The 19,619-nt window shown below is 39.2% G+C and overlaps 1 protein-coding gene across 1 annotated transcript; it reads left to right on the top strand.

The window, feature by feature from the left end:
- Positions 1-2,554: 2,554 nt before the first annotated feature.
- On the top strand, positions 2,555-17,875 carry DDX43 (DEAD-box helicase 43; the record flags this gene model as incomplete). The annotated part of the gene is made up of 16 exons (XM_079550371.1): positions 2,555-2,879; positions 2,968-3,023; positions 3,404-3,521; positions 4,751-4,858; positions 5,411-5,492; positions 6,579-6,735; positions 6,814-6,932; positions 7,206-7,316; positions 8,640-8,781; positions 10,396-10,496; positions 11,090-11,177; positions 13,201-13,328; positions 14,863-14,972; positions 15,705-15,843; positions 16,642-16,729; positions 17,768-17,875. The coding sequence occupies 16 exons, from the start codon at positions 2,555-2,557 to the stop codon at positions 17,873-17,875; spliced, it is 1,980 nt and encodes a 659-aa protein (XP_079406497.1).
- Positions 17,876-19,619: the final 1,744 nt, after the last annotated feature.

Genomic DNA, 19,619 nt, shown 5'->3' with positions numbered 1-19,619 from the left:
TTTTTCTTTTATGCTCACCATTATTATTTTTGTAGCTGCAAGTCTTATCATATAGGATTTTTTTTAACATAATATTGATAGAAAATAGAAAGAGTAGTGACTATATGAAATTATGGAGAGGAAGAATTGTTTGTTTGGATTTTTATAAGCTTTTCTCATATTTTATCATCGGGAATTTCCTGTTTCTGCACTCTCTCTTTAAACGACAGTGTCATGACTGACAGTCATTCATTGATTTCACAAAAGAATGACCTGTCTGGCTTTTCAAGTCTTGTCTTGAGCCGCTTATTAAATTCAAGCTCATGATAGCTAATAAGAATTTCTTATGATTAGGGACAGAGGACAAAATTTCTTCTGACTTGCAATCCATTAGAGGGTTGCTGAAGAGAGAATTTGAACCTAGTAAAAGCTTCAGGAATTAAGCTTTATCCAAATAACTGTTTTCTGATCAGTATGTTTCTTGTATTCGATTGAAGAGAGAACCAAAAATAATAGTTTTGATGATTATTATTTCTTTAAGAATTTGTATTTGTTCCTGGCTTACATGATCTATACTTTTTATTTAAATATGAATATAGTGTTTTAGCCTAGGATTCAAGATTGCAAAGATCATACACTTTTATTCACAGTGCCCACGGTTGTTACATATTTTCAAGTTAATACTATCTAGAGTGACTGCTCTCATTATAGCATGGTGATGAACAATTCACCTGCTCTTCTGCAGTAAGTCAAATCATACTGAATTGCTGATGTAGTAGAACATCTGAAGTAGAGTAGTATTTCTGGATTGAGACCTGCAATCCTTACTCAAGCAAAAATTCTACCGAATTCAGTAAGAATTTTTCTTGACTTGAGAGCTCAGATTCAAATACTTACCTTGTTGGGCATCTGTTTAAAGTGAAGATGGTAATATTCCAATTATTTCCTGAGGAAAGTAATACTTAGCTGAATTTACCCATGTCACATTGACTATATAAGAGATAACGCACAAAGTACCAATGTAAAAAGGGAAGAAGGAACATTTTAAAAAAGCACATAGGAAAGGAAAATAATCATAAAAGAGGAGTAAGGGGGGAAAGAAATAAAACAGCAAAGGAATGAAAAAAAAAATAAAAATTTAAAGACCTGAGGCTAAATTCATCCTTGGATGGCTTCACTTGACTTCAATGAATTCTCTACCCAGCTGGGTGAAGTTCAGCCTTCGCTGAGATAACCAGGCTCAGTTCCACTGACCTTCAAGGAACTGAACCCACCTATACCAGGAATGAACTTGCCTCTCTGGGCCAACTTTTGTCCTGACTCACATGTCATGCAATCCTTTTGGATTATCTACAGAATCATTAGGTTTGAATGAGATACAGGTCAGAAAAGAATTTGCCCCAGATACTTCTGCTTCAGTTTTTTGTTTTTTTTTTTTCAAGTGTGTTAATCGACTTAATTCAAATGGATTACAACATCACACAAAGTGCTGTCACTGTCTAAAAACTGGTTTTTGAAATAAGAATTGTGCCCCTCAGGGTCAGTGGAAGCATGTAATATTTTCCTGTTTGTTTATCTGGACGCAGATGTGGCTGTACCCTGAGCTATGCACAGGACAATTCCAGACATACCAAACATCACCTGCTATTGGAAGCATTTTTTACTTCCTTGCAAGATAAAATGCCAGTTTGGCAACAGGGTAAGGGCGTACGTAAAGCTGTTACCACTGACCCTGCAGGGGCATTAGCCAGTACATTACAATGTTAATTGTAACTTCTTGACAAAGTTGAATCCATATTGTTGTTAATAAAAATCATTTGGAAAGTACCACTCATGCTTCGTCTGCGAGTGCTTTTTGTGGTTGTTCTTTACATTAAAAAACTACATCTTTTTGTGGCAAAATACCACGAAGGATGTTTGCTGATGTAAAATATGGACATAACAGCCTGATACACCCAGATTCTGGTACCCATTTACAGCAGAACTTACTGAAGTTTTGGAGGCAGCAGTTCAGGATTAGCTGGGCTGTGAAGCAGGCAGTGTGTGAGGAGCCCGCAGCAGCTGCCCTGCCTGCTGCACAAGGCCATTGGGGATGCACTGTGACAGCTGGGTGCTGCAGCATGGCCTTCCTTGCCTGGCTCTTTCTGCAGTGAACACGAATGATGAGTTTTTTACGTTTTTAACTTTTGGTGTTGAATTTTTATTTTTACTTTACCGTGACAGTGACCAAACACTGGCACAGGTTGTCCAGAAGAGGCTCCACCGGAGGCCAGATTCCGCCAGCAGCACGGCCCTACACACTTGCCAGTCCCACAGGACCTCGAGCCGGGCCGGCTCGGCTCACCCATGCACCTTCTAAACCACGAAGGTCGCCCCCAAAGGTCGCGCAGACACAGCGCCCGAGCGCTGCGAGGGCGGGGACTCAGCCCGGGCAGGAGCGGCCGTAGGCTCCCCTACCCGCGCGCCGTCCCAGAAGCCAGCCAATCGCTGATCGGAGAGCCACTGGCGCTGGCCAATCCGTGCGCTCACAGCCTATAGGGCGGCCTGGCACGCTACGCGCGTCGAGTAAGCGGGGATGTCCGACTGGGAGGAGAGCGGCGACGAGGCCGCAGGGGCGCCGCCGTCTTTCGCGGTTGCCGCCGCGCCCCTGTGGCAGCCGCTGGCCACCCCTCGGCCGAACAGCTCGCCGACAGAGGGCGAGCTGGGGCGAAGGGGCTCGGAGTGGCGGCAGGAGGCGGCAGCGAGCGTCGGAGGAGAGGAACGGGAATCCGGCGTGGTTGGCAGCCGCCGAAGTCAGGCAGCGCGATGGCGGCGCCCGAGAGCCGCCGCAGGCAGAGCTCAGGAGGCTGGGGAGCCTCTCTGCTTCCTCATCAGCAGGGCCCTGGCCGGGGTTTTGATAGGTAACGGCAGCCGTGCCCCCTGTTAGCATTTAGTTTGTGAGAGTGTGGCTTGTGCTGTAGGTGTTACAGAAATTTCTCCTTGTAACAGGTCGGGGAGGAGCTAAAATAAGAGAACTTGAGGAATCTTCGGGTTCTAGGATACAGGTACTGTGTGTCTTTCAGGAACTTGAGTCATAGAGTCATGGAATGGTTTGGATTGCAAGGGACCTTCAAGATCATGTAGCTCCAATCCCTGCTAAAAGCAGGGACGCCTCCCTCAGACCTGCTTTGTTGCTCAAAGTTGCTCAAAGCCCCATCCAGCCTGGCCTTGCAGGTGGAGCTTACTGGTTTTTGTCTGTGAGGTTGTTTTTTTTTTCTGGTTTTCCATATTTCTTTTAAGAATGGGATTAAAGGGCCTTTCCCGAGGAGAGAAATTCAAATTTGGAAGAAAAACTAAAGATTGTTTGCAGTGCATACTTATATTTATATAAAAGTTCACCCGGTCTGTGTAGTATTAAAAACTCAGTGGAGTTTTATGAATGCAGGTTATTAAGGGAGCCTCTGAAGCAGAAGTGAAGATTTTCGGCAGTGTTGCTGTGCAGAACAAAGCCAAGGTGCTGATTGATAAAACAGTTGTAAGCTGTGGACAAAGCAACTGTAGAGGTGGGTCTGAGAAATTTAAGAAGTGTATTATGGGAGGGGGGGAAAAAAGACTGTAGGTCATCTTACTCTCTGTTGGTAGTTTGAAGTGGTTTTATGTTCTTAGTATTTTATCAAAGTGAAATGACTGACCTTGATTTTAAAGCAGAACTATCTAGACATCCTCCCCTGTCAGCTGGCAATGGCTTTCCTCCTTCAAATAAGACGTCTCTGAATATCTCTTCCCAGGTGTTTCCAACAATTTTAATAGATGTTATACTGTTTGCTTTTTTGCATTATCAGTCCTATCATTTAAAAATCCAAATATCACTTCCAGGATAGGTTTTAATGTAGTATCTTGGCAATAATGAAATTAAGTTTGTCACAGGGCATTAACGTTGATGGTTTGGTGTTGCACATCATGCTTCATTTTACTGGGCTTCGGTGCATTATGTGGCTATGTAAGTAATGATTGTACGTGAAGATGCTGGTATTTGATGTTTGGCTTGTTTAACTGCACAGTAAGTCTGAGGGAAAAGAACCACATCCATAGTTGTTGCTCTGAGGCACTGATGAGGAAAAAAAAATTAAGAATAGTGTTCCAGATTTAGATTAAGGAATGGAGTAGCTGTGAGTGCAGGCTTTCTGAAGTGCCTCAGAAGGTACTCTGGAATGTTTTATTCAAGAAGCCAGGATTAAGTAATGTATCCTACATGTGTGTAACTGTCGTTTTCCCTTGTATTTCATTCTTTTCAATAACAAATGTGTTGTCATTTATATTTCCAGTGTAAAAACTCACTTTCATGAGAAGCGTTAACCTCATCAAAAAGGGCGTAACTTCACAGAAGCTTTATTTTGGTGACACTGGATGCTTTAGAAGTAAATCTTGCTCTTGTAGCTGTTGAAATTAAACTTTGTTTGCTATCACCTGCCTGACTCAAAACTTTCCCAAAAGCCCCATGCTCAGCAAGCCATGTGTACAGCTGGAGGAGCAGCATTCTGGATCCTGTCCTTCCTCTAGTTAAAGATGTTTAAATGCTTCCTTTCTTACCAGAAGTGTGTTCGCACTGGTTTTTCTGCTAATGTTTCAGACGGAGACCTAAGAAAGAACTCTCTTTAAGTGTTTCATGTCTAATTAAAATCGCGTAAGAGGTTTGCAGTACAAAAAGAAAATAAGGTTTGTGTTTGGGGGGAGAGAGGTTCTACGTTTCCAATGAATCTATCAGACAACAACTTTGATACTGACTCCACAGGAAAATCCTTGGATGTTATCAATCCTGAGAATACTCCAAAGAAACCCGTGATTGACTGGGCCTCTCTTCGAGAAAACAGAGCTAAATATGAGGCTATGAAGTGGGCAGGTTAGTTCTAGAATGTTGCTTGTATGGTATTCTTTCACATTATAGATCTCTTGCATGTGTCAACATTCTTAATTTTTGCTTTGAGGCTACTGAATCTTTCAGTGTCCAAATTAGTTAAGGGTATTCATGAAGTGAGCATGTCAGCATTTCTTAGAATGGTCATGGAGGATACTAGTCACACTAGTCACTGTGATGAGTCTGCAATTACTAGATTAATGGTTTTTTACTTCAGCCTTTGAAAACACAATGGTTTTGTAGCACTGTAGTGACTGCAGCAAAAATCTGAATGTTATTAAAATATTGTACTGGATACATCAGCAGATATTATATTAGTGCTTGGAAGGCAGGGAATGGTTCTTTTGTAGGCGTTTTAAGTGTTTCTCATAGTTTTCAGCTTTTGCTCAAACTGCTGTGGCCTACCACTGTGTTTTGACTAGCTGTCTAGTACTAGGCATAGACTACTTGGATTTGAGATTTCCACCTTAAGCTTTAAAAGACTTACACTAAATGATCAGCATTTCTTCCTGACTTGCTTTCTTGTGATTGTTTAAGACCTGCCTCCAATTGAGAAAAACTTCTATAAAGAATCATCAAGGACTGCATCCATGTCACCAGAAGAAGTAAAACTGTGGCGGTAAGATCATTTCTGTAGGGAATTGTGTGCTTGGCAGAAAGGACTGTTAGCATAACAAAACCTGTGAGGTAGGTGATGAAATACTGAGACAGCTATTAATATTACTGTCTAGTGGTAACCTGGCTCTTCTTAGGGGCTCTTTATTTGGAATTAAACAGCTTTCATTACTTATTGCATGGTTTGGTGTTGTTTTTGTTTTTTCCTCTTTTACCTTTTCACAGTGTGGGAATTTACACTGTTTCCTTAGCAATGTTATTGTTCTAGCTAGTCAAGAGCAGCAGAACATTGTTTTGTGGGTTCAGAACTTGCACTGAGCAATAGTAGCACTTCTCTTATAAACAGAGGAATGTTTTTCACTTTATGCCTTAGTTTTAGGGGAAGAGTAAAAGATCCTGAAAAAATGTATTTCTATGAACATGAGAAGTTGAATTACTCATTCTTTTCCTAGCCTACCCACAGCTTGAAGTAAAACTATTTGCAGAATTGAGTCTTCTGAACAGAAGAGGACAGGGATAACAATCAAATACTTATCTGTATTAACACCTCAAAACTCAATTTTCATATTGCTTTTGTGACTTTTTTTTAAGCACCTTTTTTCTAACATGTTTCATCTTTATTTTCTAGAACATCAAGGAAGCTGCTCCTGAAGTATTTGGGGAAGGTTTTAGCCGAAATATAGTGTTCTAACAAAGAAGTTCAGTCCATTCCCAAGAGTCATCTTTGGATATAAAACTTGTAGCAGCTCTTTAACTTCTAATAGAGTGTGACTGAAGTCTGATATGACAGCACTGCAGTCCTTCTTAATATCCATGCATGATTTCCAGTCCTTCGTTCTTAAGAAAGATTTAACTTATGAGAATAATTCACTGACTAATCATGAGTCCTATGGAAGCATTTCTCCAGTGAGGGTTATTTGAAAGTTAAGGGAACAGTTAGAAATTTCATTAGAGAAACTGATTTTTTTATTAGTTATTGTTGCTCCAGGAATCTCAGGAAAAAAGCATGTCAGTAAGGTGCAGTCTCTTGTGTTTGCTTTGCTTCTTCTGATAGATTTTAGAGCTAATGCAATACTTTAATTCTCTACAGGAAAGAAAATAACAATATAATCTGTGATGACTTAAAAGAAGGTGAAAAGCGCTGCATTCCCAATCCTGTTTGTAAATTTGAAGATGTATTTGAGCAATATCCTGACATTATGGCTAATATAAGGAAAATTGGTTTTCAGAAACCTACACCAATTCAGGTACTTCTTCCATTTTGATGACTCTTTAACTGAAACTTAGGAGAAAAACACATCTAAGTATTCGTTGTTTTATGTTAGTCCCAGGCATGGCCAATCATACTACAAGGAATTGATCTTATTGGCATAGCACAGACTGGTACCGGGAAGACATTAGCTTACTTAATGCCTGGATTCATTCATTTGGCTTCACAACCAATGTAAGGACTGTTCACATATTTGAGCTGTTTAGATGTGGATACTTCCTCTTCTGAAATAATGATTTTTCTAGTGGGGAAAAAAATAATAATAATGATCGTAATAAATCTGGTGGAAGACGTGTGAATCTTGTAACATAAATTCCTTCATGCTGTAATAACAGGATGTAGCAGTGTATTGTGGAAGTCTAGAGGAGCATAGAAACGTTCTATTGTCAGATGTGACAGATGTTGTGTAGCCTCTTATACTCCCATTCTTAAGATGTTTTATTGCAGACCCAGAGATGAGCGTGGAGGGCCAGGGATGTTGGTCCTTGCTCCCACCCGAGAACTGGCACTGCAAGTAGAGGCGGAGTGCTTGAAGTACACATACAAAGGATTTAAAAGGTGATCTCCCTTCCCGCTTGTTTAAGTTGCATTTTCTACCATTTGTGACCTAATTCATCTCCTGAAATTGCATTCGTTAAGGAGATGGGGCTGCTAAAAAGTTTCATACTTTCTCAGTTTCTATGATGTGTCTTTGACTGCCCTCATGGTGAAAATATTACCTGCATGGTTGTGTCTTCTGCACTGCAAAAGCGTTGCCTCGCATCCTTCTCATATGGACAGCTGAGTAGTGTCTCTATCTTCTCTTTGGCATGCTTTTAGGTAGATATATACAACACTAAGATCTCCCCAAACCTTGCCACCCTCAAATTGAACAGTTACTTTGAATTCCCAGCTTCTCATGTCATGCACTCCAGCCTCTTGACCATTCTGGTAGCTGCTGGCTGGACTTGTATCAATCTGGACAGGTCTGGTAACTGAGGTGGGGTTACAAAAAGTGGAAATGGTGGTGCTTGAGGTGTGATCTTGCAAGTATCAAATAAAGGAGCATAGTGAATTCTCTTAAAAAGCTCCTGGCTGTGTTCTCTGTAATACACAGCTGGTTTTCTCTACTCGGAGATTACACTGCTGAATAACATGGTTTCTTGCCCACCCAAGTCTTTTCTGCAAAGCTGTCTTCCAGCATGTGGGCCATGAGCCAGGGGGTTATTCCATCCCCATCTTTGCTTTTGTTAAACTGCATGCTTCAGCCCACTTCTGCCTTTTGTGGTCCTTAAATAACTGCCCTGCCCTCTAGTGTATTAACTGCTTCCCTAATTTGGTGTCATCCACAACTTTGCTAAGAGTGCAGGTGTTTATTTAAGCTATTAAATAGACATTGCTATATTGTAAAATCTACTTCTTCTAGGATTCTCTGGTAGCTTTGTATAGCAGCCTTACCAAATGCAGAGTCATGCATGCTGCTTCCTTCTCAAACATATTTTGTAGAATTCGTAAAGGCCATGTATTAGCCTAACATCTTACTGGATGTGCGGATTGATTTAACAGTAAAACATGTGGCCTATGAAGGTACTGCTTAGAAAATGATGCATTCTTAACATTCATTTATTTTGGTGTGAATGTCTTCAGATCAGATGTAGCTTAATAGCCAACTGTCCTTCCTTTCATTACTTCTGCAATTTCAGCATAAAACTGTTGCTGTGCTTTTGGGGGGGGGGGGGAATCATTCTTGTTAAGCCTATTCTGTCAGTCCTAATTGTTGTCTTCCTTCCTTTTCTTATTTCATGATTATACATCTTAAAATGAAGCAACTTTGTGATACTGCTTTGAGAAAGATAAACTTCAGTCGAACCTTAACCTTCTGTTAATCATTTTATTTTTCAGTATCTGCATATATGGTGGTGGGGACCGGAAAGCGCAGATAAATGTGGTGACCAAAGGTGTGGATATTGTTATTGCTACTCCTGGGAGACTGAATGATCTTCAAATGAACAACTTCATAAACTTGAAGAGCATAACGTACTTGGCAAGTAGCTGATATGGGAAAGTAATGCATCAGCTGGGAAATGGTGGCTTAGTCTGAACTCAAGGTTCAATTTGCTTTTCTTTAAACATGTGCTGAATACTTACCGTGCTTTACAAACGAGCTCCAATTCTTGCTAATGTTGAGCTCCCTGGCAGAACCAGTGGTGGTGTAGCACCATGAGACACAGCAGCCTTATTTTAGAGATAAAAGAGGGGTATTTATTTTTACATTTGACATCATGGACATAGAACACTCTTCATTAAAGAGCTTTATTTATGATTTGCACGTAAAGATACTGATAAGGCTTGTGAATTCTCCCCAAGTGCAGTGCTGTTATTATTGCAAATGTTTCGCATAGGATTTCCAAGGGAGAAAATCCACTCAAGACAGTGTATTACAGCTACTGTTATGTCTTCTCTGTTTTGGTGGGGGTATTTGTTGGTTTTTTTGTTATCTAAAAACCAACTCACAAGTACCCATTTTTAGAGATGATTAATTATATTTGAATATATGTTATACACAAGGTGAGCTGGAAGCATCAGGGAATTTGTCTACTCTGACAGAGACATCGAATTAGTTGCAGTCTTGAGTCAATTTTTTAGAAATCCAGTCAGGTAGGCTGATGTTTTCCCATAATTTCTGAGGAAGCACTGGGAAATTGGTTATATACATCCTTTTGATTGTTTACAGTGCATATGTCATTTCAAGATGGCATTCTGTCTTGCTGTGTTCAGGATAAATTAGTATTCATTTGTCAGTGATTTGAGTGGGTTTTTTCTATTGTAAGAACATTGGAACTTTGTATGAATAATTGGGACAGTGATTGGGGAGAGAATATAGTAGAAAAAATAGGTAGTTTATAAACTAGGATATAAAAGATAGATGGGAGCAATATTTTCATTTTTTAATTACTTTAAAATATATACTTTACTTTATAAAATATATACTTTAAAATATAGAAACAGAAAACTTACCCATAACTGATCTAATTTAAAAAAAATATTTTGTGTGTGTGAAGTGGCCTGCAAGAATTACTTGCCAAGAAAAATAAATGAAATGGTGTTAGCAAACAAGTAAGCGTGTATTGATAACAAGAAGTCTAAGATGTTCTCAACTGAGGATGAGGGTTCTGTTCCCAGTAGCTGTACTAAAAGCTTTCAGCTCCCCTCCTCTCTCCCCCAGTGAATTAAGTTTGAGCTTGGAGAATGTTGATATCCAAGTGTGAGCCAAAAGGTACAGTCTGTCTTTTTTCCTAGTTCATGTAAGGGTTTGAGTTGGTACATTTCTAATAACCTTCCATTGAAAGGATATTGTGTAAGGTCCCTCATTATGTTGTATGAGTGTTTTAGAAAACAAACCAACAAAAGCTTTAAGTATACTCCTTTATTGACTTGGTGTTCTCGGAGATTTTATGGATTTTTCTCTTGTTCTGTCTGCAAATGTACTAAGTGAAAAAGCCCAAAAGAAACTGGAGGGGCGTAACAAACTGAACAGGTTTTGTGATAAATTAGGAAATGGTTTCTGAAATACTGTTACCATAAAAGTGATCTGCTATGAAATGTCTTGCTGAAACCCTTACCAGAAGAATAGATGCAAACTCCTTGTTCTAAGCAGGTTTTAGATGAGGCTGACAAAATGCTGGATATGGGATTTGAACCTCAGATAATGAAGATCTTAATAGATGTGCGGCCAGACAGACAAACTGTTATGACAAGGTATGTAAATGGAGTAGTGCTCTATGCTTAAGGTTATTAAACAAGTGAACAATGAAACACATACTATTTTACTAACAACTTTCAGTAGCCTACAAGGGAATTGCTTCAGGTTTATTTTATTTATCTGTGTCTAGTTGGTGCTGGTGAATCTTTTGACAGTTTGCATCTTTTTCCCCCTTTTGTGCTATTTTCCATCAACTATAGAAATGATGGTATTTTTTCCAAAAAAGGAAGGTGACCTGGGAATGCTGTGAAGAATGTTTTGAATCAGAGCTACTGTTTCAGAGAACAGTCTTAGAAGCTTTTGAATTAAAACATTTTGAGCTACTAAACAATGTATTGTTTTCATTGGAAAGGCTGCAGAACTGTTACTCCTGACTTCAATCTGGAATGTTGCCTTGCAAGCAGGAGTTCTGTTTACATTAATAAACTTCTTCAAATGATTTTGAAATGCTGGAAGAGCTCACTTCTGTTACTCTGTACTCAAGGTTTTCACTGGCATGTAAGGTAGAAGAAACAAGTAGTGTGGGGGAGATTAACAAACTGGGGAAGATCTTGTGCTGTGTTCTTATCAGTCTTCTCTTCCCATTTAGTGCTACTTGGCCTGATGGTGTTCGTCGCCTCGCAAAATCCTATTTGAGAAATCCCATGATCGTGTATGTTGGCACTCTTGACTTAGCAGTAAGTTCTTTTGTTGTTGATAGGGCAAGGGGGAATGGGCTCAAACTGAGACAGAGGAGGTTTAGGTTAGATATTAGAAGGCAGTTTTTCACACAGAGGGTGGTGACGCACTGGAACAGGTTGCCCAAGGAGGCTGTGGATGCTCCATCCATGGAGGCATTCAAGGCCAGGCTGGATGTGGCTCTGGGCAGCCTGGTCTGGTGGTTGGTGACCCTGCACATAACAGGGGGGTTGAAACTACATGATCATTGTGGTTCTTTTCAACCCAGGCCATTCTATGATTCTATACATTGTTGTTGTTTTGAAGTATCTGCAGTTTGACAAGGAAACTTTTACTTGGAAGCATGTGCAAGTAAATGCAGATGACTTCAAAATCAGTCTGGACTTTGAAAAAAATTCTATGTTATCCTATGTAAAGCTTCAGCAAAAGTTTAGAAAGAACTTCTAAAAATGAAAATAAAAAGGGCTTATGTTTCTGTAATGTGATCTTGGAGTCCTAGATCTCCAATAGAAGATGTTACAAGCATCAAGTATGAGTCAAATACTTGTATTTGAAAATTGTACTTCGCAGCGCCTCCTGTCTTGCCTGAAGCCTTGTTTCTCCAGCCTTTGGTTTTGTTGAGCAAGCTCTTGTTCCTTTTGCCTCTGAAGGACTTCTTTGTCTTATATACAGATCCTTATCTGGATCTGTCTTTTACCTGCATATTTCCCACAGAGAATGGAAGCTCCATACTAAACTTCTGGAGGTCACTTGTCTAGGTCAGGAATATGTGGTACTGCAGGAGCTGTCTTTTGAAGTCCGAAGCTTTTAATGTACAGATGTAGTTGTTGTGTTTGTGCAGATACATGTAGTTTGCTTAAGCAGTGACAGAATTTACAGAAATGTTAGTGGTTCCAAGATCTCTTACATCCTGACGTAGAGATTGCTGTAGGTTTGGCTTAAATTACAGAGTTTTCTTTTTAAGTCTCCCTTTCTTAGTCACAGGGAGTGAATAAACGTGTGGTACGCTTTCAGGTGGAAATAAGGGAAAATGTACTTTTCCTCTGTTATGCTGGCAACTGTGTTTTTGTCAAAGGCAAACCCATCAAGACAAGACTGCGATTTGACATAACAGCTATTGCAGCTCTCTTGTTCGGTGTTTTCGTTTCTTATGGAGCCTCATTCAATTGAAGAGGTGCCTTCTGAAAGGGGGAAGGGTTTCCATGTGAAAAGAGACCTGTTCTATGTACCTGGTAAATTTTGCAGCTCTTGCCATAAGATTATGATGCAGAGCCACAAGAAAGCCAAGGCCTTTGTGCCACTTAAATAGAGTCACAGAATATTCCAAGTTGGATGAGATCACTGAGTCCAACTCCTGGCTCCAGAGAGCGCCACCCAAAATTCGAAATTAATGTCTGAGAGCAGTGTCCAAACACTGCCTGAATGAGGTTGTGACGACTGCCCTGGGGAGCCTGTCCCAGTGCCTGACTGCCCTCTGATGAAGATCCACTTCCTAATATCCAATCTTGACTTCCCTTGGTGCAGCTTCCTGCTGTTCCCTTGCAGTTAATATACTCAGCCATTCTGTGGTAACCTTCAAATATAATGAAGTAAAGCTTTTTCTAATAAAAGCTGGTGTTTAAAGAGTTGGACAGAACTAATCATTGCGAATAGCTGGCGCAACTTTCTTTAAAAGCTTCTCCTTTCAAATAAGACTGCAATTGCTCCAAGTTTCTCTGTATAGGTGTAAGATACTCCAGTTATTTTTTTTATTTTAATTGAACTACTGTACTCTGTTCTAAACCAGTGATAAAAATTCACTATAAATATGTGATTGAGTAAACTACTTAAAGATAAAATTAGTTACTCTCCCAAAGCAACTGGAAAACCAGAAATCTGCATCATTTGAAATCCTAACTGATACATGTTCTAGTTGTAAAATAGTTTTTGTGCTGTTATGTTACTAGTTTTGTAATATTATGTGTGGATAAATAAAAATATTATTCAAATCTGTTTCTAAGTATCCTTTTTAATGTTTAACAGGCAGTAAATACAGTAGAACAGGAAGTTATTGTTATCAACGAAGAAGAAAAGAAAGCTTTCATGGAAAACTTCATTGATTCTATGAAGCCAAAAGATAAGGCCATCATTTTTGTTGGAAAGAAGTCTACGTATGTAATTAATTCCTAGTATTATATTTGTGGGTTTTTTTTTGTTTGTTTTTTTAACCAGAGGGATCTTGGTTCAAATAGTAATTAACAAAAACAACAGCTCTTGTCAATAGTGTGCTGGTAATTCTTGTTATCTTTCCTGCAGACAGTTTGACTAGGAGTCAAATTGTTTTTAATACTGATAGCGGTGGTGAGAAGTCTCTACCTAACATATTTGGAATAGATGGTAACAATGTTAAGGACACCTTGATATCACTTCACAGAATCACACAGAATGGCCCAGGTTGGAAGGGACCTTAAAGATCATAATCTCCAACCTCCCTGCCACATGCAGGGCCAGCAACCTCCCCATTTAATACCAGACCAGGCTGCCCAGGGCCCCATCCAACCTGGCCTTGAACACCTTCAGGAATGGGGCATCCACAACCTTTCTGGGCAGTTTTTGCTTTTCACTGGCATGTGAAGTTGATGTGTATGAGACCTGGTGGCAGGAGTGTATTGCTACCATAAGTCCCTTTGTTTTTTCCTCCTTCATACAAGGAATAGGGGAAAAAAAGGTTCAGGTTGACACCCTCTGGTTTATTGAAGAGCTGTAACTAATTTTGCTAGACACAATGTTCTTTCTCTCCTAACCATCAGTGGTTGGTTTGTGTGTGTGTCCTTCAGTGTATCTTGGAAGTTCCAGGCTACATTTGAGGGCTTTTTGGAGTTTTCCTCTGAATAGCTCTAAGTTAATACCTAGAAGTTCTCTTGAATAGTCACCATGGGAAGCTGCTCCTGCTTCCAGCTGATGAATTTTGTTGCTTTGGCTGTTTAATACATGGGTATGCTTTGACAGATATCTAGAAGGGCTTCAGACTTTTGTCTAGAATAATAATGGGGAACTGTCTTCTTTTGTGAAGTCTACAGTACAGTTCTGAGGTATGTTAATGCTGAAAAAGGAATAAATTTTGTAAGAAAGCATTTCGTTTAAGGCAAATCCTTTAGGAGAGAAGACTGAGTGATCTGGTACTAAAAAAGAAATGCAAGTGCTGTATTTTAGCAACGTGTATTCAAGGGAATAGTTGTATATATTACAGCCGTCTGTGTTTATTGTCTATGGACAAGCTCTTCCTTGCAGTAACTATAGAGCAAGGCTTTTTTTTTTTTTTTTTTTTTTTTTTTTTTTTTTTTGCTGCTTCATGTCTGTCTTTGTCTGTGTAAGGCACATCCATCATAGCTGGTGACATCTTCCCTGCCTTAACAGAGTAACTGGGAGCTCCTGGTTGGGACTTTCTTAACACATAGGTGCCTGTCTTTGCTTTCCAGGTGCACTGTTTCCATTAAAGGCCTTTTCTGATAAGACAGAGAAGGGCTTGAAATAAAAGTACGTGAAGAAATAAGAACGTTCTGTGCTTGTTTCCATGTTGTTTTATAAAAAGTATCACCTGATCTATAGGGTCTTGTGTGCTGTCTTACGCATTCACGTATTGCTGGCACATTATCTTTCTGTTCTGTTATCTTTCTGCTGAACCATTGTTTTATTTCATGTTAGAGCTGATGACGTAGCAAGTGACCTTGGTGTCAAAGGAGTCCCAGTGCAGTCTCTTCATGGTGACAGAGAGCAGTGTGATCGAGAACAGGCTTTAGATGACTTCAAGAAAGGTAGGTTTGGACCTAAACTTGGGCTAAACAAACCAGTGCTTTTAAGGCTTATCATATGCAGAACCTTTTCTGTAGTGTTGTGTCTTTGTTACCATAGGAATGAAAGGATCAGAGCTCTTCATGACTGTGTTTACCCTGTTAATCTGACAAACATACACAAAAGAAACAGCAAGCCAAAAATGATTGCTCTTAAAGAAAAAAATAAAAATGGGTGACTAAGAGTTAAATTTTTTAAAGTCTTATTTTACTTTTGAAATGTATGGGGGGGAATTCTATATTATGTTCATCTAAAGAACTGTGAATTGAAGCATCAAACAATGATGGTTTCAATGAAACAGTTCTCTTGACGATGCCAGTAGGATTATACTTGAAGATTATTTGGTCACTTGATAATAGAACTAAGAATAGTGGCATGGTAAGGATGCAGGGTGAAAAAATAGTTCCTGAAGCTTCTGGGCTTTTTTTTTTTTTTTTCTCAGGGATTTTTTTTTTTTTTTAATGTGCTGGACATACTTCTTGATTTTCCTGCATCTTGCTTATATCTTGTGAAATAGCCAAATGACACTTTGGGTGCTTATGTACCACTTAATAGTGGAAGCAAGACAGTGCATAAAATGTGTGTTTCCTTTATGTGTCGAATAGGTGTATTATGCACTGGGAAATCAGTGGAGTAGAGTGTGTTTTCTGTGTATTTCATAAAATCACATTCTGTTTTGGTGGTTCTTTGTTTAGGTAAAGTCAGAATCCTGGTAGCTACTGACTTAGCATCCCGTGGCCTTGATGTGCATGATATTACTCATGTTTTTAACTTTGACTTCCCTCGCAACATTGAGGAATATGTTCACAGAGTAGGTCGTACTGGAAGAGCAGGGTAAGTTTTCACAATAAAATAGTAATATGTTATTGACTAACATCAGTATTTTGTGCATTTTATAGGTGTTTCTGTTGTCAAATTCTAGAGCTACAAGTGATAGAGAATGGGAGAGTGAGGCTTCAAGATGTGCCAAAGTATGCTTTCATGTTTTGAAATCCAGTAAAATTTTTAAGGCAAACAAGGTCTCTGGTTTTCTGTTTCATTTAAGCATTGGGAATTAAGAATGTTTGAAAGCTGGTTTAAGTGTGGGGGAGACTGAACAGGTTCAGAACACTTTTGTACAGGTATTCTGTAATCCTCTTCCTTGTTTGTGTTTTCATGAGCTGCTGTTTAGTTTCCTAGTAAGCCCACTGGAGAAAAGAAATGGGAGGGGCTTGAAAGGAATCCTTGGGAGTCTGCAGGCTGTCATGGTGGTATAGTTTGACGTTAGGAGTTCTAGTGCTGCATCCGCAGAGTAACACAAATGTGATAATTCTCTTTGTAAATATGTTATATGTGTGTGCTTCTTTTAATTGTGGTATTAACACATCTCTTCATTCTTAAATTTGTTGTCTTTGTGCTACGTTTGTCTATATACCTAAATTAGTTCTGCTTTGCTCCAGTTTAGCCAAGTTGCTACACTGACCTTTACAAACAGTTGTTTTGTCATGTGCCAAGTAAATGCTCTAGCCAGATATCTGAAAGCCCATAAACTGCCTGTAGTCAAATCTATTACTGTTGAAGTCAGTGGGGAAAACCTAGCAGCACAGATACCCATTATTATGAAGATCAACATTTATTCCATTTCTTTTCTAGACGTACTGGGAAGGCAGTAACACTTGTCACTAAGAAGGACTGGAAGGCTGCATCTGAGCTGATTGATATTCTGCAAAGAGCAAACCAAGTAAGAAAAAAATCTTAATTGTTACCAATGGTTTAAGCCCACTTAGTCGTTTACTTGAACCAGAGTTCAGGGTCTGACTCAAGTTGGGAATGTGGAGAGGAGGGGGATCTGATGAATATGAATTTAATTGTATTTATGCAGGACCAGGAGAGTTGTGTGAACATCTGCAGTAACAACCAAAGCTTTAATCCTGGTCTGTCATCTAATAAGTCCTTAACACTGCATGGCTTTCTGATTGGTTTTGTTTATTTCCTGGGGAGAAAAAACCAACAAGGTGAACCCAGTTGTTTGCTTTTTTTTTTTTTTTTTTTTTAAATAGGATAGTATAACTAGGAGCAGGTCTTAGAGTTCAGGGAAGTTGAGACCATCTCTGAATCCTTACTTTCACAGATAAAGTTACAGCATTACTTACCTCATACACCAGGCTTTTTGTTGCGGCTGCATCCCTTGCCTGCTTCAAGCATTGCTAGCTTCAAGGATATCTAAGTTGACTTAGGTGTATCTAAATGTTCAATTTCAGAGCAGTCTTCCAAACTTGTACTGAATCAGTGCTGCTTGCTTGTGACAAACCAGAGGCAATAAGCAGTCAATCAAATACCACGCTCATATATGCTGGAGAAGCTTGCTCTATGCTCAGGACACTGATTAGTGTCTGGACACATTCACCTGCTGTATGGCTACTTGTTTGTTATAGCAGGTTGTGTAAGCAGTCTGTATTTCTTCATTATCATTGAAAGATGCATTTTTAGATTAAATACAGTGTTTTAATAAGTTATATGTTGCCATCAGAGATGGTGATGCTGGCGTACATACGTAAGCTGAACATCCAGGCACATTGTGCTGATTACTTTTCATTATACTCTCATGCAAGAGAAAAAAAAATTTTTTTTTTTTTTTTTTTTTTTTACATCTCCACACAAAAGCAAATCTCAACAAGTTTGGGAGCAGACAAATAAGTTGCATTTTTGTAAAAACCAAGTCCAAAAGTTTTCAGAATTACTTAAAACTAAGCATGGCTTTGTGCTGCTTTCTTATCAGGTAGTTCCCGATGAGCTTATTTCAATGGCAGAAAGATACAAACAATACCAAATCAGGAAAGAAATGGAAAAGGATATACTAAGGCCTCAAAGAAAGTCATCCAAGTGACTGATCCCTTGAAATTACTAAAAAAAAAAGTGAGTGATTATAGACATTGTTAGCATCTATGGGCTTGGATTTAGCAGCTTATTTTCTTAGTTGATTATTTTCTGCATCTGTTCCATTTAAATAGAAAGTACTTTTAAAAATGCCTTAGGGAAGAAAATGTGATTACCTTTATACAGAAACAAACCTTGTTTTGTGCTTTGAGACTATTTTGGCTTTAACCTAAGGAAAGTTCATGCCGTAGGTATTCGTTGTGTGATGTGAGTAACTTCTAAAGCCGTTCTATACTGAATAAAAACAAATATTACAGATTTCTTTAATTATATGCAATACTGATGTTGAGAATGTGACTTTTTTTCTTGCAGAGAACTGGATTACTGAATGTAAACAATGTTTGTGTTACTTCAAGATACTGTACTTTCACACTGTTGTGCCACATCTACCAGTGCCATGCAGAAGTATTTCTCCGGATCACTTAGTTACGTAAAAGTAACACCACTCTTGAATTGTGCATTTCTTCCTTAAGCCAAAGTAGTGTTAACAAAGCTGTAAAGAGCTTCTTAGGAAAAAAGGACATTTGAACGTCAGCTTTCTTTCTGATAAAGTTCATTCACATTTTACATGAGTTTCAGGTTCTGTCACACGTGCTGTTACAGGTAACTAGAATCTTTGGAAGTTGTATTTGAGATGACAATACAAATGGTGTTTGATGTGAACTTGTTTCCTTGTGTCATACGAATGAGTGAAAATCTAATAAACTGAATCTAAGTGAGATGAGAATGTTTTAGTAAGGTTATTCTCAAACAGTTCTGTCCTCCTCATTTCTTTTCTTATTCATAAGTGAGATGAAATCCAGCCTTTATCCAATGGCATCCTGGCTTGTATCAGGAATGGTGTGGTGAGCAGGACGAGGGAAGTTATCCGGCCCCTGTGCTTGGCATTGGTGAGGCCTCTCCTGGAGTACTGTGTCCAGTTTTGGGCCCCTCAGTACAGAAAGGACATTGAGGTGCTGGAGCGGGTCTAAAGAAGGACAACAAGGCTTGTGAAGGGATTGGAGAATATGCTCTATGAGGAGAGACTGTAGGAACTGGGGCTGGTTAGTCTGAGGAAAAGGAAGCTGAGGGGAGACCTTATTGCTCTCTTCCAATACCTCAAAGGTGATTGCAGCAAGAGCAGGGTTGGTTTTTTCTTACTGGTGACAGGACGAGGGGAAATGGCCTCAAGTTGTGCCAGGTAAGTTTAGGTTGGATATCAGGAAAAACTTCTTTACAGAAATGGTGATTAAGCACTGGAATAGGGTCCCCAGAGAGGTAGCTGAGTCACCATCCCTGGATGTGTTTAAAAACCATTTGGATGTGATGTTCAGGGACATAGTTTAATGGAGGGTTGTTAGAGTTAGGGCAGTTAGGTTATGGTAGTAGGGTAGTTAGGTAGTTAAGGTAATATGTTCAGATTGTGGTTGGACTTGATGATCAAGGTCTTTTCCATCCTGAGCAATTCTATGATTCTATGGTAGGTATTTTACCTTCAAAAAAAAAAAAAAGCAGGCTAAAAATACGGACTTTGCATGGCTTCTTCTAAAAATAATTATAAAAATAATAAAGCAAAGCAGTTCTGAAGTGCTGTGTATTTATCATTCTCATGTCACTACCAGGAAATGCTACAGTCCTTTCCTAACATGTATTCAACATAAGAAGAAAATGAGCTGAACTCTCCAACTCTGGCAGTGTCAGTCAAGCTGAATTTT

The sequence above is a fragment of the Tetrao urogallus genome (assembly GCF_951394365.1).
Source record: "Tetrao urogallus genome assembly, chromosome: 2".
Classification (NCBI taxonomy): Eukaryota; Metazoa; Chordata; class Aves; order Galliformes; family Phasianidae; genus Tetrao; species Tetrao urogallus.
Note: the sequence above shows the minus strand (reverse complement) of the source record. Positions and strands in the feature narration are given on the sequence as shown.